We start from the raw sequence: 14,302 nt of genomic DNA, 5'->3' as shown, positions 1-14,302 counted from the left end.
CACCCGCTGGCCCACGGCCGGGTCAGCTGGAGGGCCTCAGGGAGAAGGCCGGGATCCGTCTCTCACCTCACTCTCCACCTCACCACCACCACTCCACCGCTGTCTAATTCCCCTCACTAACCGTAGCTCCTTAACCGCCGGCTACTTGTAGGCAGGACGCTGGGGGCTCCCTGACAGTTGGGTGGTGGTGGGCGGGGCCTGGTGGGGCACTCACCAATGGCAGAGCAGGACCCCTACCGGGGACTGACAGGTGAGTGCCGGTGGGCGGGGCCCAGGGGCACTCACCAATGGCGGAGCAGGACTCACCGCCTGGTAACAGGGCGCCAAGTAGTAACGGGCAGCAGTAGCTGCCGTGCTAAGGGCTGAACTCGCTGTGCTGTTACAACAGAAGCAGCTGCAGGCCATTCTCAATTCTCACATACAGGTGGCCAGGTGAGTACCACAAGACCCTACCGTTCTCCTCCTTAAAAGTACCTTTCTGTAGTTTGTCATTAGCTTCTGCCCCAACGGGACACTCTGTGCAGGACCCTAGCTGGATAACCTACTTAGAGGCTCTTCCTTGGGGAGGCTGACTACAAGAAAAACGAGTCATTTATTCAGTAAGTTTAGAGCTATGGAAGCAGACGAGGTAAACTGAGTCACCAAAACGATGACAGTGGTGACAGTAACATAAGGAGTAACAATTTTCCCAGCTTACAAAGGAATGTTCTCTGGGGAAACTATTTGCTGTGCTTCCAAATAACTTTTTGCTATATTTCCAAATGACTTCTGAAGCTACTTCCTGTGTCTTCCAACTTACTGGTATATCGTTATAATAAGCCTCCCATCAACTGAGGTTAGCAGAACAGGCTAACAGTCTTAAAGTCTTACAGTCTGAAAGAACATAACTATCACACACATTACTTTCCAGTTACTTCAATGATAGGCCCTTACATCATTCTTTATGTGGAGTCTTCTTGCTGCTGCTGATGCTAAGTCTCTTCAGTCGTGTCCGACTCTGTGCGGCCCTATGGACAGCACCCCTCCAAGGTCCTCTGTCCACAGGATTCTCTAGGCAAGAATCCTGGAGTGGGTTGCCATTTCCTTCTCCAGGAGTCCTCTTAAGCTATGGATAACACAAAGTGTTAGTCACTCAGCTGTGCCTGACTCTTTGTGACCCCATGGACTGTAGTCTGCCAGGCTCCTCTGTCAATGGAATTCTCCAGGCAAGAATACTAGAGTAGGTAGTCATTCCCTTCTCCAGAGGATCTTCCTGACCCAGGGACTGAACCCCAATCTCCTGCATTACAGGCAGATTCTTTACCATCTGAGTCACCAGGGAAGCCCCATGGATAACACAGAGACTGTACATAGTCCATGTATAAAATGCATGGTAGATTCCACTTATTGTTTGACTGAAAGGCAACATAACATAAATTACTTATGATGGAAACACATTACAGGGACTTCCTTGGTGTTCCATTGGCTAAGACTCCAGGCAGGGGGCCCAGGTTCAATCCCTGGTCAGGGAATTAGATCCACAGACCCAAACTAAGAGTTCGCATGCCACAACTAAGGATCCCATATCCCACGCAACCAAGACCTGGTACAGCCAAATACATTTCTGTTTTAAATTACAGTTCAGGGCTTCCCTGGTGGTTCAGTGGTTAAGAACCCAGGCTGCAATTCAGGGGACTGGTTGGATCCCTGGTCTGGGAAAATCCCACATTCTGTGGGGCAACAAAGCCCATATGCCACAACTACTGAGCCTGTGCTCTAGAACCCAACAACCGCAACTACTAAGCCCACGTGCCAAAACTATGGAAGCCCGCACACCCTAGAGCTTGTGCTTCAGAACAAGAGAAGCCACTGCAATGAGAAGTTCAAGCACTGTGACTAGAAAGTAGCCCCTGATCGCCGCAAACAGAGAGAACCTCGTGCAGCAACGAAGACCCAGCACAACCAAAATCATAAACCAATTAATTAAATTCATTACTTAAAAAATAACAATAAATACAGGTTCAAAAAATTACAGTTCAAATTCCAAGAAAGCCCAGTGAAACCACTCAACATCACATTTTAAAATAGGAGACGAAGCTAGTGAGTCTCACCTCACAAAGAACTCTAAAACTCGAGCTCTCCAGCTATCCCAAAAGTACTGAATCAGGAAATCTGAGGGTAGGGCAAGCACACATCTTGTAGAAAACTCCTCAGTTAATTCCAATGCCCAGTCAGCACTGAGAATCCCAGTACTGAGGCAGAAGTAACTGAGGGCCTTGCTACTCAAAGTGTAACCCAGCACCAGTAGCAGCAGCAGCATCTACAGTCTGTTAGAAAGGCAGAATCCCAGGCTCCACCCCAAACCTATGAAATCAAGATCGGCAGTTTTACAAGATCTCCAGGGGATTTGTAAAGGTTTGAGAAGCACTGTTTAAAGTTTAAAGCATTGCTACAGAAGTGTAAGAAATACCATACCACGTTTTCAAGTTGAATATCTCAAAAAGAAAGGAGAAACAGGAATAGATCAGCATAGAAGATAAAATGTTTGTGATATTAGGCATTTCACATTACTAAGCCTCTAATTAAGAGTAATATTCAAATACAAGTCTACACATTTTAAAACTTGAAATACCACTCCTTATTCCAAATGAATTTAACTTACAAACCACACCTTCCACTGGCAAGAGTTATACCTCAACTGAGTAACACAAATCGACCAGATAACTTGTTATCTCCATGGAGCTACTGTGTTGAGGGACACTCCTCATGAGGAAGTAAAGACACAAGGGGTGCAGTGACAAGGCAAAAAAGGATCTTTTACCTGGGTAGCCCCAAACTGAGTGAGGGACCTTCCAGATTTTTGTGAACACCTCTGTACTAGTTTCAGAGGACTCTTTGGAAATGGTGATATTTACTACCAACAAAAAGAATTCTCCATGTGTTGTGCAAATGTTTTCTTCTGCGCCCCTTGTTCTTGGCCGGCTCTCAGAGAAAAAGCATTTAGCTTTCTTCCAGTACAGCGATTCCCTGATTAATGTATCTTCAGGAAACAACACTCCAGCATGATGAAGGCAGCCATATTGGACACAAACTCTGAATCTTAAGCAGCAGCCCTGGCATGAGCTACAGGCTCATCAGTGATGCCACTGCGAATCTGCTCCTGTGCAGCAGAGGGACAAAACCACCTCCCATCACAGCTTCTATTTGTTTGTGCCCTGAGAAGTATTAAACATGGCACTTGGCAAAATGACAAAATCAGAAACCTGTTTTCAGATTCTAGAGGTTTCCTTTTCAATCCCACTAAACAAGGATGACCGTGACCCTCTTCAAGAAATGTACATTTCACATGAGAACCCGACATTTATAGGCATTTTTCCCATAGTGAACTTGTAGAGCAGTTAGAGAATAAATAATTCCCATTCAAAAGATGCAAAAGGCAGGGACATCTAAGTTATTTGCCCAAGGTCACATTATAATAAAGCACAAAATAGCAGCAAGAACCTAGGTATCCAAAGGTAACCTCATGGTAACAAAATTAGCCTGGTGATATGGAGAGAGAAACAAGATCAAGCCAGGAATTGGATTCAGCTGCTAATTATAAAGACCTAAGATAACAATGCTGATTGCAGCCATGAAATTAAAAGATGCTTACTCCTTGGTAGGAAAGTTATGACCAACCTAGATAGTATATTAAAAAGCAGAGACATTACTTTGCCAACAAAGGTCCGTCTGGTCAAGGCTATGGTTTTTCCTGAGGTCATGCATGGATGTGAGAGTTGGACTGTGAAGAAAGCTGATCGTCGAAGAATTGATGCTTTTGAACTGTGGTGTTGGAGAAGACTCTTGAGAGTCCCTTGGACTGCAAGGAGATCCAACCAGTCCATTCTAAAGGAGATCAATCCTGGGTGTTCACTGGAAGGACTGATGCTAAAGCTGAAAGTCCAATACTCTGGCCACCTCATGCGACGAGCTGACTCACTGGAAAGGACTCTGATGCTGGGAAGGATTAGGAGCAGGAAAAGAAGGGGACGGCAGAGAATGAGATGGCTGGATGGCATCACCAACTCGATGGACATGAGTTTGAGTCAACTCCGGAAGTTGGTGATGGACAGGGAGGCCTGGCGTGCTGTGATTCATGGGGTCGCAGAGAGTCGGACACGACTGAGCGACTGAACTGAAGATAACAATTGTTCCCCAGGTGGTGCCAGTGGTAAAGAATCCGCCTGTCAATGCAGGAATGGTTCAATCCCTGGGTCAGGAAGATCCCCTAGAATAGGAAATGGCAACCCACTACAGTGGTCTTGCCTGGAGAATCCCATGGACAGAGGAGCCTGGCGGGCTCCAGTCTCTGGGATGGCAAAGAGTCAGACACGACTGAGCACACATGCACACGTGCAAGGCCACAGAGGCTTAAATAAGACAGTTTTCCTTAAATAAAGGAGAAGCAGGCAATCAAAAGCTCACACGATGACTCTGTTAACACTGGGAACTGACAGTCCATGTATTTTTCCGCTCCGCTGTTCTCAGTGTGTGCCTTCCATCCTCAAGGTGACCTCATGACTCAGGATGGCTGCTGAACCGCACACACCCTTGTTCCTGGTAGGAGCGGGCTAGAAGGGGATATGGGCAAAAGGATATTCTGTACAGTTGAGTGCCCTTTAGAGAATTTTCCTAGAAGCCCCACTGAACAACTTGTCCTTGCATCTCCTCCCTTGCAGGCTGGGTGCAGTGGTTTCATAGGTGGGTACTCTGCCACAGTCAGTCATACAGGGCTCCACTGACTCAGGAAGGTGGGAATGAATACCGGGGAAGCAACTAGCAACCTGCACAGAATCCTACTCCATTGCTTTCCAGCTGTGTGACCTGGAGTAGATTATTTACCCTTCGAGGTAAATAACTCCTTCAGTTTCTCATCTGCCAAAATGAAGGGAATCATCACACCTATCTCATAGGACTGGTATGAGGACTAAGGGAAAAAAATACACTTAAGACAATTAGAATACCACCTGGAAGCCAGCGCACGATAAATATTAACTCATTGTTTGGTTATCCTAGTCCAGGGCTTTTCCAAATTCCTCTCATAGTCTAACTTCCTCTCCATTTCCAAAACTGGAAAGGAATTCATATTAGTGCTTGGCACCAGTGGATATGCTAGTGTGAAGGAGTTTTAATCACAGGCCACCTCAATATGCATTCAATATGCATTCCATGTCTTTCTTTTCCAATTATGAAAGTGTGTGCCAGACATCAGGACACATTAGATTTTCTGGACAGAACTAGGGTGGAGGAGATGAGCTCACATTCCCCAAAAGGCAAGGTCTAAACACAGTCCCAATGGAGATTTTGAAGAGCCCAAAGAAACTAAAAAAGAATGATATCTCCTGTGCAGAATTCTACAAAACTTACGGAGATAATCTACCCCTGAGGAGGTGAAACAAAACTCTCACTCTAAGTGTGGCCTGCATAATGACTTCCTTTAGTGCCTGTGGTGTGAAAGGAGGGAGTAGTAACCTTGGGGTGGAGAAACCTGACAAACACTCCCTCAGTTAGGGGATCAAGGTCAATATCAACAGTAATAAGTGATGTTACTATTATACCCTTAAGTGTGGAGAAAAGGGAACCCTCTTGCACTGTCTGTAGGAATGCAGAATGATACAGCCATTATGGAGAACAGTATGGAGACTCCTTAGAAAAACTAAAAACAGAATTCCCATATGCCCCAACAATCCCACTACTGGGCACATACCCTGAGGAAACCATAAATGAAAAAGACACATATACACCCAAAGTTCACTGCAGCACTATTTACAATAGCCAGAACATGGAAGCAACCTAGATGTCCATGGACAGATGAATGGATAAAGAAAATGTGGTACAGATATACAATGGAATATTCCACAACCACAAAAAGGAATGAAATTGGGTCATTTGTAGTGATGTGGATGGACTTAAGAGTCTGTCATATAGAGTGAAGTAAGAAAAAGAAAGACAAATATCATATATTAATGTATATAGCAAAATGGTACAGATGAACCTATCTGCATGGCAGGCACAGAGATGCAGACATAGAGGACAGACAGTTGGACACAGTGAGAGGAGGGGAGGGCGGGATGAATGGGAGAGTAGCACTGAAACTGTATATGTCACCACATGTAAAACAGACAGCCCGTGAGAAGCTGCTGTACAGCACAGGGAGCTCAGCTTGGTGCTCTGGGATGACCTAGCTGGCTGGGATGGCGATGGTGGTGGAAGGGAGGTGGAAGGGAGGACCAGGAGGGAGGGGATATATGTAAACATATAGCCGATCCACTTTGTTGTACCTCAGAAGCTTTCACAACATTGTAAAGCAATTATACTCAAAAAAAAAGAGAAAAACTATACCCTTACTATGTGGTTAATATGGTACTTCATGGGCTTCCCAGGTGACTCAGTGGTAAAAAAAAAAATCCGCCTGCCAATGCAGGAGATGCAAGAGACTCAGGTTTGATCCCTGGTCCAGGAAGATTCCCTAGAGTAGAAAATGGTTAACGCCAGTATTCTTGCCTGGAAAATTCTATGAACAGAGGAGCCTGGCGGGCTACAGTCCATGGGGATGCAGAGTTGGACATGACCGAGCGTGTGCACGCACATGTGCACACGCACACACACAGTACTTTACCTCTCAAACACCCCAAACTCCAGTCTAAACATGAGAACATCAGATCCACAAAGAATGACATTGTATAATTCTGACCAGTACTCCTTAACAGGGTCAAGGCCATCAAGAACAAGGAAACTCTGAGACACTGTCACAGCCAAGAGGAGCCTGAAGAGACGTGGCAACTGTATGTAACAGGACCATGCGAAGCAAGAATAAATTAGGTAAAAATTAAGGAGATGTTAATAAAGGGGAAATATGGGTGTGTGAGACAGGAACCTTCTATACTAGCTTCACAATTTTCCTGGAAATCTAAAACTATTTCCTGTAAATCTAAAACTATTCTAAAAAAAAGTTCACTTAAAAAAAAAAACATCCACTCTTACAGGGTCAGCTGCTCTCACGTCTCGAGAGACATACTATGTGTTGCCCATTTAATAAAGTTCTGCTTGCAAAAAAAAAAAGAAAAAAGAATGCTTTATTGCCTGTTCACTCCTCCCCAGCCATGCACCCATCCCCACCCAAAGGCAAGCCTAGAGCCCCTAAAGGTGAGACCTACACATTCAACCTTCATTCAAATGAGAGGGCCGGGCCTCCTTCCTTCCCTCCCACCACCCTGCTCTACACTCTGACGCTACTAGATATATATTTCCATCTTGTACTTAATGATAACATTTGCATCGTACAGTATTAGAAATTCCCCCAGAACATAACACAAGAGAATTTTAAGTTTCCCCAGAACACATCTCACATCTTCCACTGATAAAGTGGAGCACCATCCCTCGATCAGTGAAGTGCCCATCTGGAAAGACACAACATAAGCTAGAGTGACAGCCCTTCTCCAGGTGAGGCATGTCTTGAGCCTGGCACCTTTGGCTTCTCCTTCATCAACGAATTACTTCACAAGGAGCCTGGAGAAACACCCCGAGGTGTGAACCTGCACATTGGCATGCTTCTGTAAACCAAGTCAGAAGTTCTTTTCCTGCTCATGTCCTAGAATCACAAAATGCAGTTGGAAGCCTCATCCTTTCAGTTAATAAGACAAAAACTCAGGCCCAGAAAGAAGCAGTAAGTTGCTGGAGGCTAAAGCTAATTAACAGAGATCTGTGTACAGAGCATTTGACTCTCTAAGTACCATTGAATGTAGGGCTTCCCAGTGGCACTAGTGGTAAAGAACCCGGTGTCAATGCAGGAGATGTGGGACCGATCCCTGGGTCGGGAAGATCCCTTGGAGGAGGGCATGGCAACCCACTCCAGTATTCTTGTCGGGAGAATACCATGGACAGAGGAACCTGGTGGACTGCAGTCTATGGGGTCGCAAAGAGTCAGACACGACTGAAGCAACTTAGCACACACACACCATTGAATGTAAAGCTGAAACGTTCTGAGGGAAGACAGAGTTGCCCCCAGAATGTAACATGCCAGTGAAGCTATAGAAGCCCTGGATAAATAGTGGCAAAGATTAAAAAAAAAAAAAAGAATGAAGGAATGCACCCTGGTTAAAAATAGGATGTGGAGTCATCGACTTCCCTTTGATTTACTGAAATCACTTTGAACACAATGATTATGTCACAAGAAAGAGCTTTTCTTTTATGTTGAAGAAGAAAAGGTATTAATAAAAATCACGACAAGCCACATTAAAATAGCTTGTATGGTGCAAGGAATGTCAAATGAAGAACTAGGCTCTGTCTTTGATGGTCTTGTAAGATTGATATATTTCAAAAAAGATACATGAATTCCAAAGCAAAGCAAACACATTTGATTAGAAATGGTGAAGATAAAGTTTCACCTCCTTTTTCTTTGCCAACCTGAAACTGCACAACTATTCCTAAATGAAGAAAATATACAGACTCAATAAAGTGTTAGATATTTTAACAATAACAAAATTATAAATAAACACTAACAACATTATAGGCAGTATTTATTATGTGCCTAGCTGTGTTCTGAAGGTATCACATGTACTAGTTCACTTAATCCTCAAACCCTATGCAATAGGTTTTATTAACATTCCCATTTTACAAGTAAAGAATGGACACACACAGAGAGGTCAGGTAATCTGTCCAAGGTCACACAGTAAGAGGCTGAGTCAAGAAATAATCTAAGTTAGTCTGAGTCTCATGCTAACCTCCATTTCCTAGTTACCATGAGCTACTTGATCTTCTTACTTATTCTTTAAAGTAGATTAGTCTCACCTTCCCTAATTCTATGACATGTTCTCTAAAAGCAGGGAGCCTATTTTATATATTTCTTTGTATTCCCTGTATTTTCTACACATTTTACATACATTTTGTTGACAGGATAACTAGTAGATCTTCTTAGAGAACTTGGTGAGGAGAGAATTTTTAAACAGCATGTCCATATATCCATCGTTTCTGTGAGATTTATAATAACTTTCTCAAAACAAATTAGATAACTTTGGAAATCTAATAACAAAAACTGTAAGCTATTGGCCCAGAAGAATTAATGTAGTTTTCAAAACGATACAACTTATTAGGCAGAGCCACACACTCTGGGCCGTATGACCTGACATGTTATATGAATCAAATAAACAATGGTTCATGACTTGAAACGCCCAATAGAGTAACTGAGGTGCAGATATGTATCTAGCTGTGTTCTTTTTAGATTAAGTTGTTTTTTTTTTTAACACTTCTCAGTCTCGATTTGCTCATCTTTAAAATGGAAATAATAACAATGTACCCTCTTCCTTCTCAGGTTGTTATAACAAACAAGTTCCATGAGGCTGTGGAAGTCCTTCCTAAGTAGAAAAGCACCAGGTAAATGCAAAAAGTATTTCTAAAATATAACCAGCAACATGCAGGTATAAACATGTGGAGCATTCAAAGCAACTGACTTTTATTAGTAGCCAGCAGGATAGCTTGGAAAAACACAGATTTTCAGGTCAAAAAGACCTGGATTCAAGTCCCCATCCTGCCATTTACAGCTTAAGGGATCTTGGGCAAGTCACTTAAATATTTTTTAAATATTTCTGAGCCTCAATCTTTTCAATTATAAAATGGAGAAAATAACACCTCCCTCACAGGAGACAACATGTAAGAAGCAGTTCATAGAGAACACAATGAAGTTTAACTGTGACCTCATATTAAAAATATCAGTTATTCTACTCAGAACACATGGGAGAAATTATATCTATCCTTCCAGAGTTTACCATAATCACATCATACAGAGTAAATTTACTTAATATTTATTAAACCCTATCAAATGCCAGCAGTAAAGAATCCTCCTGCAATACAGGAGACACATAAGACATGGGTTCAATCCCAAGGTCAGGAAGATCCCCTGGAGGAGGAAAGGGCAATCCACTCCAGTATTCCTGCCTGGGAAATCCTATGGACAGAGGAGCCTGACCAGCTACAGTCCACAGGGTCACAAAGAGTCGGACACAACTGAGCACACAAAATTAAATGCCTACCACTCCTCGGAATTTTGTACTCCCTGCCCTTTGGAGCAACTTCGCTTTCACTTTCATGCATTGGAGGAGGAAATGGCAACCCACTCCAGTGTTCTGCCTGGAGAATCCTAGGGACGGGGGAGCCTGGTGGGCTGCTGTCTATGGGGTCACACAGAGTCAGACACAACTGAAGCGACTCAACAGCAGCAGTAGCAGCCCTTTGGAGAAACAATATAAAAATGCTGTCAGGTCACTCAGAGTTCTCAGACCCATTTGAGATTCTGAGGAAAGCTATGGCATCTCTCCCCAAAGAAAATTACAAAACTTTTAGTAGACAAAACAGAAGATGTAGAATATTTTCATGACCTTGGGGCAGCGAAAGCATTCTTAACAGAGGACAGTGAGGAGAGGAGGGATACTTAACTATAAAGAAAAAGATTCATAAATCTACCTACACTAAAATTATGAATTTCTACATCAAAAGAAACCATGAACAAAAATTTTTTACATAAACTAGAGTGGAAGTACAATTTGCAACACGTGCAACCAATGGAAGCTGAGATTCCTGTGCAAGTAAAAATCTCCAACAAATCATTAAAAAAAATACGCAAAAAATGTGATACATGAATGCACAGAAAGAAACTACAGCTGCATGTAACAATATGGATAAATCTTACAAACTTAACATGGAATGAAGAAAGCATGACACTAAAGAATATATACAGGATGATTTCACTCATGTGAAGTTGTCAAATAACTAAATAAATCACACTTAGTAAGGTAAAGCTAAACAATATTGAATAGGGATGCACATATATATGCATACGCTCATATGCATGCATACACATATAGGCAAAACTGTACAGGCAAAACTGCGTGGAAAAGGGGAAAAAAGTGGTTCCCTCAAGGGGAAGGAAGACGTGATGACTAGGAGAGACCAAAGTTTGCTTCGGGAAATGATAATACTTGGGCACAGGTTACGACAGTCTTACTTTATGATTTACAGGTTTTATATGTTCTCCTGAATATACATTGCAAAGTAAAAAAAAAAAAAAGCACTTCCACAACCACACCTATATATTTAGCAGGGAGAGAAGGAATTCACAGACTCCCTCAAGTCCATACACCCTGTTTATGCTGTGAAGCTCTGTGAGATCAAAGAAAAATGGAAAAATCCTTAGATTGTGAGGTGGTGGAGGAAGGAGAAAGGGGATGAGAACAGGAACGACGAAGGAGTAGACAGAGGAAACGGGAGACTCTCCTGGCTGCCCAGTGGTTAAGACCTCACCTTCCAACGCAGGGTGTAAGGGTTAGACCCCTGGTCAGGGGCTAAGACCCACACGGGTCACAGCCCAAAACCCAAAACGAAAAACAGAAGCAATATTTTAACAAATTCAATGACGACTTTAAAAACGGTTCACATTAAGAGGCGGGGTGGGGGGAGAAACATGAAGCCTCTAGGTCAGTTCCTACTCTCTCCCTGGGAGAGAGAAGACCCGAAATGCCCAAGCTTGGTAAGGAATGCAACGGAGCCTGAAAAACACAGGAAACTAATGAGAAAGAGGAGCACAGCTTGCAAAGAAATGTAAACTATTAAATAATGTGTCTCCAAAGAAAGAAGCCTGCTAAAATAGCCAGTTTAACCCTCCGCCCACTCCATAATATCTCTGCTCCTCACCCTTGAACCCAGGCAGTGTATATAAAATGTTAGAAACTGCGAACACCAATTTCTGAGTGAAAAAGAACACCATGTCACCTCGCAGCAACAGATTATCACGGAACCTAGAAAAGCTCCTGGTAGCCTTGGGAAATTAAAGAACTGGCAAAAACAAGTTACAAAATGCCATTCCCACTGGCCTTGGAATAAACACACATACTGCAACTAAATGATAAACATATACCTGTGTCATATCTAGTACGACCTCGGTACGGCTCTTCACAGAACATATGTGAACCTTTTTGCTGAAGATAAGAGGAGTCCAAGAAATGTTTAAATCAGTGGAAAACAGAGGAATATCTCTGTAAAGTTTTTCATTATATTCTCCCATCAACTATTTACTCATATCCAGCAATCACCCAGTATTTCATTAGATCTGGGTTTATACTAAACAAAACTATCAAGACGTTATCTTCAAAACGGTTGGTGTTTGTGTGGTCAGTCAAATGCCTTATTTTAATGGAAAGAATAATGGGTAAAAGGAATGATTTTTTTTAATTACAAAAAGCATTTAATACTTTTAATTAATCATTAATAACATGCAATAATTTACATTGTGCAAAACATACTTTTCTGATTTTTCTCATATCAATTCATTGTTTATTTACTGCCTACAATTTCTAGTCCTCAAATCTTATTAACATTAATCAGTTCAGTTCAGTTCAGTTCAGTCGCTCAGTCGTGTCCGACTCTTATTTAGACGGTAACATTCATTGCTAGAAAGAAGTCCACAGCAAAGAATCTAGATTTCCTCAGAAAAACTTCCAAAAGGAAAAATGGAAATTGACATTTGGACAACATGAGAAGACTCATCTTCCAAAAGGAATGATTTTTAAGGGTTCCAGATCCTATCAGGAGCATCAAATCAACTATTCCTTCACGTTCCACTCAAACTCTTTCCTTTCATCCCATTTTCTAGCCTCCATTTGTTCCCCAGAAACTCAGGATCTTCTTTCAATTCTCCAACTTTCCTTGAGGTTCAGGGAGCCATATAGAAAGTTTCTCCATGGTTTGCTGGAAAGGTCAGTGTATTCCACTTTGTCAAGAGGCCTTAATGAATGTGCACAGCGGAATCTTTCTCATGCCTCTGTCTCCCTTTTATTATCATCCCTTCCCTCTTGTGTTCTTCCCTCTTGTTTTCAGATAACTGGCTTATCCAGTTGAAACCAAAGACCAAAGAATTTCCTTTCTATTATGTTTAAGTGAAAAGCTCCCCCGGAAAGTGAAGGGGTGTGGGTGTACACTTACTCACTCTTCCACTTCTGCGCCAAACTATTGATCCGTGCCGCCTTTGTGCACCCAAAAACAAGATCACAAAAGTAGTTATATGCCCAGAAATGATTCTCGGTCCAAATGCATCACCTTTTGGAATGCTATATTCTGGACTGGGGAGGGCGGGAGGAGGTGGGGCGAGGCGGGGGTGGTGTCCCCAAGTAACTCTACAGCGAGTCCCAGGGAAACTAGGTGCACTTGGGAGACTGGGGGTTGGGCAGGAAGGCCCAGGTCCGAAGTTCAACAGGCACCGAAACCCAAACCCGACTGGACTATCAGCACGTGCTTAGACTCGGTTGCGAGAGCCTGGCAAACCTATCGGGAGGGGGCATTCTTCACCGGCCTCTGACTCATCCAGAGATAAGGAAGCCACAAGTTCCAAGCCAGCAGCTCCTGGATTTAGTCTGCACGGAAAATGTGTGGTTTCGGCTCCAGGGCCCCTAACAGGTAGAGATAAGCTTGAATGTCCTGGGGCTCGGCCCCAAAGTGAGGATGGGAATGGAAGGAAAGCCACTCTCCCTCCGGCTCGCCTGCGAGACTTGAAGGTGCGGATCCCCCCCGGGCGGGCGCGGGAGCCGCCGGTGTCCGAGCAGGGCGCGCGCGGCCCCGGGTCCCCGGCGCCCCCGGCCCTCCCCTCGCGCTGCCCGAGCCCCTCACCTGCGGCCGGGTGGCCGGAGAGCACGCGGCCCCGGGCGCGGCGCGGGCCCCCGAGCTCGCGGCGCTCGCGCAGCTCGTCGTCCTCGTCCTCCCGCCGCCGGCTTTCAGCCATGGACGAGCCGCGCGGGCCCGCGCGCCGGCCGCCAGCCCCGGCGCCCCGCGCCCGCAGCCTCGGGCCGGGGAGGCTGCCCCGGCGAGCGGCGGCGTCGGAAGCGGCGGCCTGGTCGGCTCCACCTGCAGCCCGCGGGGGAGCGGCCGGGCGCGGGCCGAGCCGGCTTCCCCGCCTCCTCGCGCGGCCCGGCGGCCTCCTCCTCCGGGCTCCGGCTCGCCCGCTCCCTCCCCCGCCCCGCGGATCGGAGCCGGGATCGGGCGGGGTCTGGCGGGGCCTCGCCTCCTCGGGGAGGGGTTACCGGCCGCCGAGCCGCCCCGCCGCCGCACGCGCTGGGAGCGCCCGCGCCACCGAAACAGACGGGTACGAAATAAACAGACGGGATAGGAAAGGGGGAAAGAGGAGGTGGCCTGGCTCCTTCCTGCCCTTTCACAATATTCCGGTGTCAACAGGAAACCCATTTGCTTGACACTTAAACAAAAGGAGGAGGAGGAACCTGCCCAAGGTTGAGTTGGAGAGATG

The 14,302-nt window shown here is 44.8% G+C and overlaps 1 protein-coding gene across 2 annotated transcripts in view; it reads right to left on the bottom strand.

The window, feature by feature from the left end:
- The window catches only part of SH3D19 (SH3 domain containing 19), a 210,245-nt gene extending 196,244 nt beyond the window's left edge, over nt 1–14,001 (bottom strand). The window contains exon 1 of one of the 2 annotated variants that reach the window (XM_055405613.2): nt 13,672–14,001. In XM_055405613.2, coding sequence (XP_055261588.2) covers nt 13,672–13,783 — 112 coding nt within the window. In that variant the 5' untranslated portion in view covers nt 13,784–14,001. The remainder of the gene's footprint in view (nt 1–13,671) is intronic. The other variant, XM_055405617.2, reaches the window with a different exon arrangement.
- Nucleotides 14,002–14,302: the final 301 nt, after the last annotated feature.

This window comes from Moschus berezovskii, chromosome 19 (genome assembly GCF_049115385.1).
Source record: "Moschus berezovskii isolate FMDL1 chromosome 19, NW_MosBer_1.0, whole genome shotgun sequence".
Lineage (NCBI taxonomy): Eukaryota > Metazoa > Chordata > Mammalia > Artiodactyla > Moschidae > Moschus > Moschus berezovskii.
Note: the sequence above shows the minus strand (reverse complement) of the source record. Positions and strands in the feature narration are given on the sequence as shown.